This window comes from Oncorhynchus kisutch, linkage group LG5 (genome assembly GCF_002021735.2).
Source record: "Oncorhynchus kisutch isolate 150728-3 linkage group LG5, Okis_V2, whole genome shotgun sequence".
Taxonomy (NCBI): domain Eukaryota; kingdom Metazoa; phylum Chordata; class Actinopteri; order Salmoniformes; family Salmonidae; genus Oncorhynchus; species Oncorhynchus kisutch.
This window is the reverse complement of record NC_034178.2, coordinates 40,743,690-40,758,936: the sequence shown is the minus strand read 5'-3', so window position 1 is coordinate 40,758,936 and position 15,247 is coordinate 40,743,690. Positions and strand designations below refer to the sequence as shown.

Below are 15,247 nucleotides of genomic sequence, written 5' to 3'. Positions count from 1 at the left end.
AATGTACTAAATGGGTCGGTTGGTGTAACGCGTACCCAGTTGTTTGAATGACGGTGAATCGGATTGGTTAAAGGAATTCACTAGTGTGTGTGTGAGCAGGATCGCAATGTAACAATGAATGCTGTGTACTGGTATGCATGAGGAAAATTGTCTAGTATAAATGGATATTTACTTTGGGTAAATTTAGAGTGAGTGCAGTAACACTGGAATATAAGTGGGCGCGCTGTATCAGAGTGAATGATCTACGGATAGAATTTGCAGGCCAACAAATTAAAAAGACCTGTGTTACATTGGATGGTTGCTGAAGCATACAGTGGGGCAAAAAAGTATTTAGTCAGCCACCAATTGTGCAAGTTCTCCCACTTAAAAAGATAAGAGAGGCCTGTAATTTTCATCATAGGTACACTTCAACTATGACAGACAAAATGAGAGAAAAAAATTCCAGAAAATCACATGGTAGGATTTTTAATGAATTTATTTGCAAATTATGGTGGAAAATAAGTATTTGGTCAATAACAAAAGTTTATCTCAATACTTTGTTATATACCCTTTGTTGGCAATGACAGAGGTCAAACGTTTTCTGTAAGTCTTCACACGGTTTTCACACACTGTTGCTGGTATTTTGGCCCATTCCTCCATGCAGATCTCCTCTAGAGCAGTGATGTTTTGGGGCTGTTGCTGGGCAACACAGACTTTCAACTCCCTCCAAAGATGTTCTATGAGGTTGAGATCTGGAGACTGGCTAGGCCACTCCAGGACCTTGAAATGCTTCTTACGAAGCCACTCCTTCGTTGCCCGGGCGGTGTGTTTGGGATCATGGTCATGCTGAAAGACCCAGCCACGTTTCATCTTCAATACCCTTGCTGATGGAAGGAGGTTTTCACTCAAAATCTCACGATACATGGCCCCATTCATTCTTTCCTTTACACGGATCAGTCATCCTGGTCCCTTTGCAGAAGAACAGCCCCAAAACATGATGTTTCCACCCCCATGCTTCACAGTAGGTATGGTGTTCTTTGGATGCAACTCAGCATTCTTTGTCCTCCAAACAAGACGAGTTGAGTTTTTACCAAAAAGTTATATTTTGGTTTCATCTGACCATATGACATTCTCCCAATCTTCTTCTGGATCATCCAAAAGCTCTCTAGCAAACTTCAGACGGGCCTGGACATGTACTGGCTTAAGCAGGGGGACACGTCTGGCACTGCAGGATTTGAGTCCCTGGCGGCATAGTGTGTTACTGATGATAGGCTTTGTTACTTTGGTCCCAGCTCTCTGCAGATCATTCACTAGGTCCCCCCGTGTGGTTCTGGGATTTTTGCTCACTGTTCTTGTGATCATTTTGACCCCACGGAGTGAGATCATGCGTGGAACCCCAGATTATCATTGGTCTTGTATGTCTTCCATTTCCTAATAATTGCTCCCACAGTTGATTTCTTCAAACCAAACTGCTTACCTATTGCAGATTCAGTCTTCCCAGCCTGGTGCAGGTCTACAATGTTGTTTCTGGTGTCCTTTGACAGCTCTTTGGTCTTGGCCATAGTGGAGTTTGGAGTGTGACTGTTTGAGGTTGTGGACAGGTGTCTTTTATACTGATAACAAGTTCAAACAGGGTCCACTAATACAGGTAACGAGTGGAGGACAGAGGAGCCTCTTAAAGAAGAAGTTACAGGTCTGTGAGAGCCAGAAATCTTGCTTGTTTGTAGGTGACCAAATACTTATTTTCCACCCTAATTTGCAAATAAATTCATTAAAAAAAAAATTCTACTAATTTTGTCTGTCATAGTTGAAGTGTACCAATTACAGGCCTCTCATCTTTTTAAGTGGGAGAACTTGCACAATTGGTGGCTGACTAAATACTTTTTTGCCCCACTGTATGTAGTACATTAGATATTTCAGTTGTAGCTGGTATCAAGTTTGAACGAAAGGTTTATAGATCCTTATAAGGGTTATAGTACCTGGTTATATTGCATAAGAGTAAGGGAGGATAAATAACTGCGCATTTGAGTGATTCGAACTGACATATGTTTGTAAGGTTTGAGTGATTCAACCGTATATGTTTGCAGGTTGGAGTGATTCAACCGTATATGTTTGCAGGTTGGAGTGATTCAACCGTATATGTTTGCAGGTTGGAGTGATTCAACCGTATATGTTTGCAGGTTGGAGTGATTCAACCGTATATGTTTGCAGGTTGGAGTGATTCAACCGTATATGTTTGCAGGTTGGAGTGATTCGAACTGACGTATATTTGTAAGGTTTGAGAGAGTCGAACCGTATGATTGTGGTACATTGGGTATTAAGTCGATGTACTAATACCAAGTTTGTATGACCTTCGGGTAAATAACAGGTGTGAGACCTAGGTTATGTTTTGAAACGGTAAAGGAGAAGTGCACGGTGTTTACTAGACAGTGGCTAGATTGCGACACATTCTAAGGCAGCACACAATTGAACCTGATAATTTATATTGTATTCAAATTAAACAAGTAATTGAAATACATTAAACAATGGCTAACCAGGAGGCAGAGAATGTGTTGAAAACATTGAAATCAGAGGCCAATGGAGGAAAAGAGGGAAAAGATTGGAGAAAGAAAGGAGAAATTATACAGACGATGGATAGAAGAGGGCAGTATTGCCGCGCCCAACGGGCTCCCAGTCGACGGGGAGCCTGGTTAAATACTGGTGACATAGACTAAAATTAATTCTGATTGTAATTCAAATATTTATAGGTTTTGCATCATGGGGAACAATGAAAGGCCCGCAAAGTGGATTGCAGGCTGAGTTTATTTTATGTTAAAGGGACAGTGTACGTTTTTCACAGTTGTGTGTGTCTAATGGCAGGGTTTTTAAGACGTATTTTGGGGAGAAAATTTGGAGGAAGATTGAATGAGTTACATGAAACATCGAGTAAATTTAAAACTAATGATTGGAGGGAGTACATTTCCATTTTCCCAGAGACATGATATCTTAAGGGGGTACACTCACATATGAAATATTATACGTTTTTATTTTCTTAGTCTTAATTAAATAGGTGAAATATTTTGATAAAGGAATGTTGTTTAATATAATAAGAAACACTTCTTTGGAGGGGTGGTATGATTTATGACCTCCATTGTAACTTTCCTTTGTGGTCTGATCAGCCTCATTGGAAAGCCATTTGGATGGAGAATCTAGGGTCATTTGTAATAGTGATATTAAGGTAATTTAATACAAAAAGACAGTGAAATTTACATTATAGTGTCATTATATTTTCTCTGATGAATGTGGTGTGAAAATTAGCTAGGATAAGTTTTAATTATGGTAGACTCATGTTAAGTATTTGGGACATATTTTGAGCCAACAGGGCAGGGAAAAAATTGAGATATTTGTGTTTGGTTTTAACACCTGTGTACAGGAGTACCTGTGTAATGAGGGAGGGTGTCCATATGGCAATTACATGATAACCAACTTGGGACAGTTCTGGGATTGGAGAAGTGGGTATCCTTATAGCATAGGGGATCCCACAAAGGTGGATAGGTTTTCCATGATATGGGGGAAACCTGGGAGCACTGTTGAACTCTGTAAAGGTGATGAAATCCTACTAACCATCAAAACTACACCCTCGGACTACAAAGGACCGGGACAGGCACGATGGGTGTGTTTTCTATGAAGGTGCTGCCAAAACCACAGAGGTCCCAGACGAACCAGAGCCAGACACACTCCTCTACCACCCCTGGACCGAACCTGCCACCCACCACCACTGTGTCAAATCCCATTCAGGTAATTAACATTAGAGACTATTCAGCTATTGATCAATTAGGCACTAAGACTGGTTTTGATGGTAGGGACAATTTGTGGCTGTATTATATGAGGTATTCAGCTAAGACCCTGAAAAGAAAGGACTGCATTATATGTGGTCATGCTAGACCTGTTCTGGCTACACACCCATTTGCTATAGGAGAAGGAGAGGGGTGGTTATGTATTCTGAGAAGTTTTTACCAGGTTAAGCCCAATTCAACCCTCTGTTCCTCTTTGAGCCTTGTGTTTCCTACAATACCTCCTCATCGGGTCCCTTGGGGTGTTAAGGCATATGGGGGCAATTACAGTTGCATCACGGGTACAGGTAATGGCATAGACTATGGGAGATTGCCTGAAGCAGATTGCAGTAGTAACATGACCATCAATGCCACTTGGCCAGTTGCAGGCCTAAACCAAACTAGTGGTCTGGCCGATGTGTGGTGGATATGTGGACCCAAAAGAATACTGAGACCCATTCTTAGAGGAGACTGACAAGGTACGTGTGCTCTGACCAGTCTGATAATTCCACTGACCATTGTTGATGTTGCTGCTGAACAGCTGTTGGGTTCTGTATCCAGGGGGCCTGAAAACATTCCATCCCATGGGAGACATAGACGTAGTGCTCCATGGACGGAGGATGTAGTTGACATACACACTAATCTGTTGTGGGTGCCAGTGGGGGTTCCTCATGAGTTCAGGCCTTTTTTATTATTGATGTGTTGTGCTGCTTGCATCATACCGTGTTTTAAGAAGTCTGTTACAGATGTGGTGAAGGCTTCGGTCATGATGCCTTTGCTTGATGCTCCAGTTGGAGATGCTGATACTGAATCAAGCTTTCAGGGGAGGATGGGACTGACTGAGGATGACCCATGGTATGCTGTGGGTGAGGTAGTAGAATAAATATTACACCACCACAGTTCCTTCTTTTACATTTTTGTTTTATGATACGTTTTCTTTCCAGTATGTTTGTTCTCCCTGTTGTGAAGGTTTGGAGTGGCATGGAGCCCACCTGGTACAGGATAGGAGTAGCTGAGAGGACCAGATGGTTTATAATAATGCTTTACTCTGTTTTCCATGACCAAAGTTTTATCCTATATCTTACAGTCAATAAACAATAAAGTTTTATCCTGTTTTTGATAAGTGACAGGAAGGCCATAAAGATCATCAAGGACATCAACCACCCGAGCCACTGCCTGTTCACCCCGCTATCATCCAGAAGGCGAGGTCAGTACAGGTGCATCAAAGCTGGGAACGAGAGACTGAAAAACAGCTTCTATCTCAAGGCCATCAGACTGTTAAACAGCCACCACTAACATTGAGTGGCTGCTGCCAACACACTGACACGGACACTGACTCAACTCCAGCCACTTTAATAATGGGATTTGATGGGAAATGATGTAAATATATCACTAGCCACTTTAAACAATGCTACCTTATATAATGTTACTTACCCTACATTATTCATCTCATATGCATACGTATATACTGTACTCTATATCATCGACTGCATCCTTATGTAATACATGTATCACTAGCCACTTTAACTATGCCACTTTGTTTACATACTCATCTCATATGTATATACTGTACTCGATACCATCTACTGTATCTTGCCTATGCTGCTCTGTACCATCACTCATTCATATATCCTTATGTACATATTCTTTATCCCCTTATACTGTGTATAAGACAGTAGTTTTGGAATTGTTAGTTAGATTACTTGTTGGTTATTACTGCATTGTCGGAACTAGAAGCACAAGCATTTCGCTACACTCGCATTAACATCTGCTAACCATGTGTATGTGACAAATAAAATGTGATTTGATTTGATTTGACACCCTTATGGGTGTCAAAAGGGGGAGACAAAAGCATATATCACTTGTTGATTTTTAATTTTATTTTTTTCTTGGTTGATTTTTCTTTTCTTCTGTAAAAAAATTAAAATAATGTTTTATTAATAATAAACTTTGTATTATTTTCATGAAATGCTATTAACATATTACTATGTTGGGACCACTAAAATAAAGGACAATGAGTGACACCCTTGTGGGTGTCAAAAGGGGGAATCAAAAACTCCAGTTTATATATATGTTAATCAACAAAGGGATGTGCATCACTTCATATATTCACAAAATAAAGGTTTAAAGTTCCTGGGTTCATTAGCAACCTAGTATATCGGATGGTGTGGTTACACCACACAGGGGTGTAAAAAGGGGGATTATGAGGATTCTGTGTTATGCACTATAGCCCGTTACCATATTATGTGATTGAATATTATCTGCTGTTGGCTTGTGTGGATGTATGTATGTGTTATGCAACATAGCTGACTTGAAACATTGTTAACAGTTTCAGGGCCATGGGCCTGTCTCATGATGGAAAAATACAGAATAACATCAAGACAGGAACTGTACAATGAGTTGGGGGGGGCACATTCAGAACGTAGTGTTGCGAGAACAAACGGTCTTTTGTTAGATAACAGGAGCCAGGTGCGAGATAACGGTATCAAGCATGAGCGCATATTCTTCACAGCAACAGTTACATCTATCAACTGGAGCGCCCGGAAGCCGGGACCAGCTCTGCGCCAACAATCAACGATAGGCTGGGTGAGTCTAAACCACGCCCAGTCTCTACTCTGACAGGCCGGCTCGGAAGCAGGAACTATTTCTGTCAGAGTATATTTATAATATCTTTGTCAAGAACAAGTCAGTTCTCTGTTTGCCCTGCGAGGTGGGACAGAGAGCCTGTATATACGAAAATTGCATTTATCACTTATTGCTTAGCTAATAAAAAATACATAGTATACAATCGGTGACTCAGTGTCATACTTATCCTGATACCAGATTCAAATTGATGCAACCCTAACATTATTGATGATGGAAGTTGATTTGTAAATCAGTCAGTAGGCTGCAATGACGAAGAAGCCCATTGACATTAATTGAACAGCGAGTGGGGTGCATCACTTTCTCTTCCGTCACTGGGTGTACTACATGTTTTAGGGCTGCTAACCTTGATCCTGGAAGCAGTAAGCAATTTTGTTACAGTATTTAAAATAATGCCTACCACTAATGTCTTATATTCACAGAATACCTGTTTGAAAATGAGTGTAGACGTGTGTCACTGTAGTCATGCACAGGTTTCCAATCCTATTATTGGAGGTTGAAGGTTCTTTTAAAATAACATGTCTAATCCAGCGAATTGGCAATGATTCAATTGATTTAATCCTGTTTGCAGGATTGTGATTCATTATAGCTGCTTTTGGTCACTGAACTCTGGTCCCATGTTTCATGAGCTGAAATAAAATATCCCCAAAATGTTCCACAGGCACAAAAATATTATTTCTCTCAAATGGTGTGTACAAATTTGTTTACATCCCTGTTAGTCAGCATTTCTCCTTTGCCAAGATAATCAATCCACCTGACAGGTGTGGCATATCAAGAAGTTGATTAAACAGCATGATCATTACATAGGTGCACCTTGTGCTTAGGACAATAAAAGGCCACTCTAATATGTGCAGTCTTGTCACACAACACAATGCCACATGTCTCAGTTTGAGGGAGCGTGCAATTGGAATGCTGACTGCAGGAATGTCTACCAGAGCTATTGCCAGATAATCGCAAAAGGTTAACAGTGAATGGCAGCGGTACTATTGCTACGAGAGATCATTCATTGGTTGACAACATGGTATCAATTTGCAGGGCTCAAAGCACATTAGAATCTGAAACTAAATACAAAAACACATTCACTCAAATAATCTCCTAAATGGTGACTTTTATTGTGAAAAATCAAGTAAACCCAGTTTCTCTGTAGTGCTTTGTGTGCAACATTCATTGAAAGTGTCTTTGAACATCCATGTAATGGAACGTGAGAGAAGTCATATTTTAGTCACATCAACACCCAATAGAACAGGGCTCTCCAACCCTGTTCATGGAGAGCTACTTACTGTCCTGTAGGTTTCACTCCATACCTAATCTGATTTTAATAATTAGCTGGTTGATAAACTGAATCAGGTGAGTTACAACTGGGGTTGGAGTGAAAACCTACAGGAAGGTAGCTCTCCTGTAACAGGGTTGGAGAGCTCTGCACTAAAACCATGCCCCAGACCCATACCTCTTACATGTCAAAGGCTTTGGAAAGTCCCAGCAAGAACAGGCAACATATACTGCCCTACAAAGGAAAAATGCAGAAACAATGTATTTTTCTTACTGCAAAATCTGTCTTCAGTCTTTTTCTGTCTAGAGACAGCAATTTCTGATACACCATTATATATTCTGATCAATTGACTTGTTCTTGTGTCAGGAAACGAAATACCACATTAATCAGAAAACATACCTGGCCATTACAATAGATCAAAGATTTTTGACCAACTTCGTAGTTACTGCATTTTGCCTTTGTAGGGCAGTATAGGCTACCACACAAACTCGGCCCTGACCCAGAGTATTTCATTGTAAGACAAGATTTCTAGTGCTGATACATTTTCTATAAATAACAAGTCACAAGTTTTCTGAAAGGGACACTTTGGTATCCGTTTATGACCAGCTGACAAAAGCTAATTTTTAAAAATTTTGTTTAGAAAAATGGGAATAGATGTGTGAGAGAGCTTTTAGACTGTATTAGTAGTCTGATGGGGGAAAAAACCCAAATCACCAGCATTTCACCATTACACTGGTCTCTGCCAACAAACATAATGGGATGAATCTTTTTGCCAGTAACATTACCAACCACTTGAAGAAAAGTCAGAATTCATGTTTAAAGGGTTCAATTATCTATATCAACGTCTTCTACACTCCGTTTCAATAGCAAGGGTTGCCAAGAAACCCCAACATTGAATTGCAATGAATTCTACGTCGGACAAAAATGAGCATTTGAACCAGGAAAGTTTCCTCTCACGACATCTACAAGCCAGAATGTTGAATAAAATTATATTTTAACGTACTTTACCGGTTGTCAGTGCGATTTGTTCTTTGGTGGTAGGAATGTGAGACAATATATATCCACAGGACTGTATTATTACATAAGCTTTTCAAAGCACTGGTAGTGGGTTCAGATATCTATCACCTGAAGCATGCACAGAACCATGTAAACACATGCATGAGCTTGGCAAGTATGCATGCATCTTGTACATGCATTTTTATTTTGTGCGCATGCTTCAGGTGATAGAAATCTGAACCCTCTACCAGTGCTTTGAAAAGTTTATGTAATTATACTTTACTGTGGAATATAGTCTCACATTCCTACCGCCAAAAGGACCAACCGCATGGACAACCAGTAAAGTATGTAAAAATATCATTTTTTTCAACATTCTGGCTGGTAGAGGTCATGGGAAGAAACATTCCTGATTAAAACAGTCATTTCTGCCCAACGTAGAATTCAATGCAACTCAACATCGGGTTTCCAGGCAAGAGCAAGGCCGTGGTGGCTTTCATTGGTGAAAGTATAATAAAGAGTCTCAGTCTTCCTCTGACATGCATTTAGATTTAACATACATAGTTCAACATGACAACACTTGGTGGTCCTCACAATAGTCCAACAATATGAGTGAGGGTAATGGGGGATAAAAACAAAAAACACTATCATGAAGTGAATGTTGAGATGCAAAGCACATTGTGTAGACAGTACCTGAACTGCAAATGTAAGAGGATTCATCCCTTAGATTTACATTATACATCATAAAGTCTATTAATCTATCAATTTCAAGATTAAAAGCTCCAAAATACAACAATTCAAAGGTTATGTTCATTAAAAAGAATTACACCATATAAAATACACAAAAAAAATAAAGAAAAACCACTCTCACTATAGGTAATGCCAAGGCCTTTTAATGGCAGAGTGCCATGGCATAATAATAATTGCATTAAATATTTGTTTCACACCAAGATGCAGACACCTCACACTGTATAAAAGAACTAATTCAGCAATAGCCTACATTTGGAAAATAAGCTTGTCACAGCACCATTGAAGAATTTAGGGTTGTATTGACCTATAAGGAATCTAGCTAAACTCCGCTATTATCTAATATTAAAGACATTGCCACTGTAAAACAATGAAAGAACACATTTTCTACCAAGTAACTGGGTTTATATTTGATCTTTTGCCGTTTTCACTTTTTTCAAGTACTGGTGAGGCATCTACAAACAAAACCTTTTAAATTAATATTGTTATTGATGTGTAAAACCAAACGTGTATCATGCCACAATGGCCCCAGAAAAAGATTTCTGATTTCTGTGGTAGTACTGAAGAGTCTAGCCATACTAAACCTTTTATGCCACAAGTTAACTGTCAAAGTAAGGCATTTTCAGGCATCTCCAGTTCTGTTAAGAAAGCTTTCTGCTCCATTAGTGTCGACAAACTGAACACATGCTACATTGCTGAGCAACAACACTTCAACGAACAATCACCCACTGTGTATTGGGTGAGACTAAAAATGTCCCCAAAACAATTGTACAGAATATTTTTCATAAGCTCATAACCTTGCAGTAAGGTAACCTGTGAGCTGACAGCTGTAGTTGTAATACTGAACGGGTAAGACTGAACACAGTGTCTGATGCTGGATCAAGTGAGGTAGAGGATCATATAGACACACATCGTTGTAAGATATGGGGGTTTGTGGTGGTTGTGAGGAAGTGCTCTGACTCACACCTCTCCAAAGTTGGCATGGCCCGTCTCCTTGGCATGTTCCCGGGCCTCCTTCTGTCCTACTAGGCCTGTCTGACACACCAGGCAGCGCAGGGCAAAGCGGTTGACGTCCGTAAACTGCCGCTTCCTTCGCGCCTCATCCGCCAGCTCCAGGGCCTGGGCCAGGATGATGTCGTCTGTGGTGGAGAAGATGGTCTGGGGTGGAGCGTCGGAGCCAGGCGTCTCCTTTTGCAGTGGGTCGTAGTGGATGCCGTCGTAGATGAGCAGCACGCGTTTGTGGTAGCCAGCGTCCTCACCAAATCGATCCACACGCACAGTCTGCGTGTCCACTACACAGATCTCACATTGGTGGAACTTAGACAGGATGGACACCTCGATGGCTCCACCCCAGGTGTCGTCACGTCTGATCCAGGTGCAGTACTCCTCGTTGGTCTTTCCCAACACCGCCTCAGAGTAAGCCATGGGGTTGCTGGACACAATCTGGGTGATGAGGCCTCGCATCTCGGGGGCACAAGCTGGGTCGTATACCCCTCCCTCTACCACGTAGGAGACACTGGTGAACAGGCAGGAGTTGTCTGCTGGAACGACCCGTCTGGCCAGCACCGGGGGAAACTCCAGACGGGGTCCCTTGGTTACAGCTGAATTTGTGGTCTGGGTCTTCATCTTGTTCTTCTCCTCCTCAACAATGAGAGTGTCTCCTGCAACAAATGTGTCATTTTTTAAAATCAAATGCAGCCATGACATAGCAGGGTGAAGTCTATCCAGCTGTGTGAAAGTAACATTTGATTTATTCAAGTAAGAAGAGACACCATAGCCTACCTGATTTGATAGGGTAGTCCCTTAGGTGAGCATCTCCGTTTCGGAGGTCCAAGCTGGAGGGAGGGTAGCCAACCATGATCTTCTGTACATCACAGGGAATACCAGTCAGCTCCTCTACCTTGCTCTTCAGCTCCTGCACACTGGACTGGTGGGTCAGGCCCTGCATTATGTGGCTCCCATTTTTGGTCTTACAACGCAGACGCAACATCCTGGTGGTCCTTAAACTGTGGGAGGAAAAAACACCATTCAACAAGTTGTTAGTCACCTACAAGCCTGTGAAGTGTATGCTAGTTTATTCAGGCCAAGGAACCTTAAAGCTAGACTTACTTACATTTCTAATGAAAAAGTTATTTGTTTCAGATCACACCATGCTGATGACACTTTGGTGGAGCTAAACAAGTGGCTAAACTGCTGATCACAGCAGTGAGAGCAAAACAACTGACTGCAACCATTTCTTTGTCCTGCCACTCCCAAGAGTATTTCTGTTTTAGCAGCAGTCACCAGTTAGCAAGCTAGCTAGCATGTTATGGACACCTTCTTCTTCTGCTAGCTACAATACTAGACGAGCTGGCTACCTGGCTTCAATTAAAATGGTAAACTCAAACTGTCTAGCTACACACAAGCACAAATATTTATGAATGAGCAATATCATTGATTAACTGATTGGTAGTTAGCTAGCTAGCTTGACAACTAGCTACCATAAACAGCTAACGTTACTAAGCTAGCTGGCTAAACTGTTCAAATCAAATTGTATTGGTCACATATATTTATCAGATGTTATTGCGGGTGTAGCGAAATGCTTGTGTTCCTAGCTTCAACAGTGAAGTATCTACAACGCACAACAATACACACACATCTAAAAGTAAAATAATGGAATTAAGAAATATATAAATATGGTACTTTACACTAATTAACGACATTGCAGCCTTGCTTTACGTAACTAGCTTCATAGATACCAACGCTACGTAATGAACCTGTTTAATTAATAATTGGACCTTTATTTAGTTGCTTACCTGATGAAAAGTGTTACCCTGCGGCGGCGCGAACAATCAATATCCAATGACAGTCTCTAATGTGTACAACGTCACAACTGCGTCGTTCGTAACGTTGTTACTCTACACAAATATGACGTATACACAAGCTTGTTTTCTTTTGGCATGAAGAGATGATTGATTCATTTTATTATCAATTAAAAATATAATCAAATCAAATCCTATTGGACGCATACATACAGTATTTAGTAGATGTTGTTGCGGGAGTAGGGACATGCTTGTGCTCCTAGCTCCAACAGTGTAGTCATATATATCTAACACACAACAATACACACAAATCTAAAAAGTAAAATAATGGAATTAAGAAATATAGAAGGTAATGGTGGTATACAGAAGATAGCCCTATTTGGTAAAATACCAAGTCCATATTATGGCAAGAACAGCTCAAATAAGCAAAGAGAAATTACAGTCCATCATTACTTTAAGACATGAAGGTCAGTCAATACGGAAACATTTCAAGAACTTTGAAAGTTTCTTCAATTGCAGTCGCAAAAACCATCAAGCGATATGATGAAACTGGTTCTCATGAGGACCACCAAAGGAAAGTAAAACCCAGAGTTACCTCTGCTGCAGAGGATAAGTTCATTAGTTCAACTGCACCTCAGATTGCAGCCCAAATAAATGCTTCACAGAGTTCAAGTAACAGACACATCTCAACATCAACTGTTCAGACGAGACTGCGTGAATCTGGTCTTCATGGTCGAAATTTCTGCAAAAAAACCTACTGAAGGTCACCAATAATAGGAAGAGACTTGCTTGGGCCAAGAAACACGACGAATAGACATTAAACCGGTGGAAATCTGTCCTTTGGTCTGATGAGTCCAAATTTGAGATTTTTGGTTCCAACCGCCATGTCTTTGTGAGACGCAGAGTAGGTGAACAGATGATCTCCGCATGTGTGGTTCCCACTGTAAAGCATGGAGAAGGAGTTGTGATGATGTGGGGGTGCTTTGCTGGTTACATGGTCTGTGATTTAATTAGAATTCAAGGCACACTTAACCAGCATGGCTACCACAGCATTCTGCAGCGATATGCCATCCCATCTGGTTTGCACTTAGTGGGACTATCATTTGTTTTTCAACAGGATGATGATCCAAAACACCTTCAGGCTCTGTAAGGGCTATTTGACCAAGAAAGAGAGTGATGGAGTGCTGTATCAGATGACCTGGCCTCCGCAATCACCTGACCTCAACCCAATTGAGATGGTTTGGGATGAGTTGAACTGCAGAGTGAAGGTAAGGCAGCCAACAAGTTCTCAGCATATGTGGGAACTCCTTCAAGACTGTTGGAAAAGCATTCCAGGTGAAGCTGGTTGAGAGAATGCCAAGAGTGTGTGAAGCTGTCATTAAGGCAAAGCCTGGCTACTTTGAAGAATCTCAAATATAAAATATATTTGGATTTGTTTAACACTTTTTTGGTTACTACATGATTCCATGTGTGTTATTTCATAGTTTTGATGTCTTGATGTCTACAATGTACAAAATAGTTTAAAAAATCATGAAAAACCCTTGAATTAGTAGGCGTGTCCAAACTTTTGACTGGTACTGTATATATACACAGTATAGGATGGGATTTATAGACATTATAGACAGTATATGGATAGAATATGTAGTATATCTGAAGAATACGTAGAGTAGAATAGTATACAGCAATAGTTAAATAGGATAGGCCTCGACTAGAAATCTGAATATACAGTACATACAGTACATATTAAGTGGGTAAAATAGTATGTAGACATTACTAAAGTCACCAGTGTTCCATTATTAAAGTATTCCATGACTTTGTTCATAGGGCAGCAGCTTCGAAGGTGCAGGGTTGAGTAACTGGGTGGTAGCTGGCTAGTGACAGTGACTAAAGTTCAGGGCAGGATACTGGACGGAGGCCAGCTAGTGGTAACGATTTAACAGTCTGATATCCTTGAGATGGAAGCTGTTTTTCAGTCTCTCAGTCCCAGCTTTGATGCATCCGTACTGACCTCGCCTTCTCAATGGTAGCAGGGTAAACAGGCTGTGGCTTGTGTGGCTGAGGCCCTTGATGATCTTCTTGGCCTTCCTGTGACACCAAGTGTTGTAGATGTCCTGGAGAGCATGCAGTGTGCCCCCGGGGATGCGTTGGGCAGACCGCACCACCCTCTGGAGAGCCCTGCCGTTACGGACAGTGCAATTGCCATATCAGGCGGTGATACAGCCTCACAGAATGCTCTCAATGGTGGTTCTGTAGAAGCAAGTGAGGGTCTAGGGACCAAGCCAAATTTCTTCAGCCTCTTGCGGTTGATAAGACTCCGTTCCATTTCAGATTGTTAGTGATTCGTACGCCGAGGAAAGTTTCATCTTCTCCACTGCAGCACCATTGGGGGCGTGCTCTCTCTGTTGTCTCCTGAAGTCCACGATCAGCTCTTTAGTTGTGTTGACATTGAAAACACACAGGCTGCGATAACACAGGCAGACCAATTCTGATATTTGTTCCACTAATTAGTCTTTTGAACAATCATATCAGATCTTTTCACTTTTTCAGAGCTGATCTGATTCGCCATGAGACCAATTAGTGAGAAAAAAAAGTATTCACACAAGTTTAACATTTCTAAAACGTGACAGGGATATCACTTCAAAGTCAGAGACTTGTTTCCATTGTGGAAATTGTGGATGGATCCAGCTATGATACCAAGTCTCTTTTAAAAATAAATGTTAACTGTGACATAGACATAAACTGTGACATTAACTGTGACAGTTTATTAGGTACAACCATCTAGTACCAGGTCGGAACCCCCTTCGCCTCCAGAACAGCCTGAGTTTTTCAAGGAATAGTAATGTTGCACAATTAGTATCAAGGGACCTAACATGTGCCAGGAAAACATTCCACACACCATTGCCACCAGCCTGTACCATTGACACTAGGCAGGATGGGTCCATGAGCTCGTGCTGTTTAAGACAAATCCTGACTCTGCCATCAACGTTATGCATCATGATCCA

At 41.0% G+C, this 15,247-nt stretch overlaps 1 protein-coding gene across 3 annotated transcripts; it reads right to left on the bottom strand.

The window, feature by feature from the left end:
* Positions 1 to 7,522: 7,522 nt before the first annotated feature.
* LOC109891038 (ubiquitin thioesterase OTU1) lies at positions 7,523 to 12,357 on the bottom strand. 3 transcript variants are annotated; one of them, XM_020483309.2, is made up of 3 exons: positions 12,240 to 12,357; positions 11,227 to 11,450; positions 7,523 to 11,105 (listed from the first exon to the last, which is right to left on the bottom strand). In XM_020483309.2, exons 2-3 carry the CDS (start codon positions 11,432 to 11,434, stop codon positions 10,405 to 10,407), a joined length of 909 nt encoding a protein of 302 aa, XP_020338898.1. In that variant the 5' UTR covers positions 11,435 to 11,450; positions 12,240 to 12,357; the 3' UTR covers positions 7,523 to 10,404. The 3 variants fall into 3 exon arrangements, with proteins under 3 accessions (XP_020338898.1, XP_020338899.1, XP_031680935.1); XM_020483310.2 differs by lacking the exon at positions 12,240 to 12,357 and adding an exon at positions 12,132 to 12,228; XM_031825075.1 differs by lacking the exon at positions 12,240 to 12,357 and adding an exon at positions 11,558 to 12,193.
* Positions 12,358 to 15,247: the final 2,890 nt, after the last annotated feature.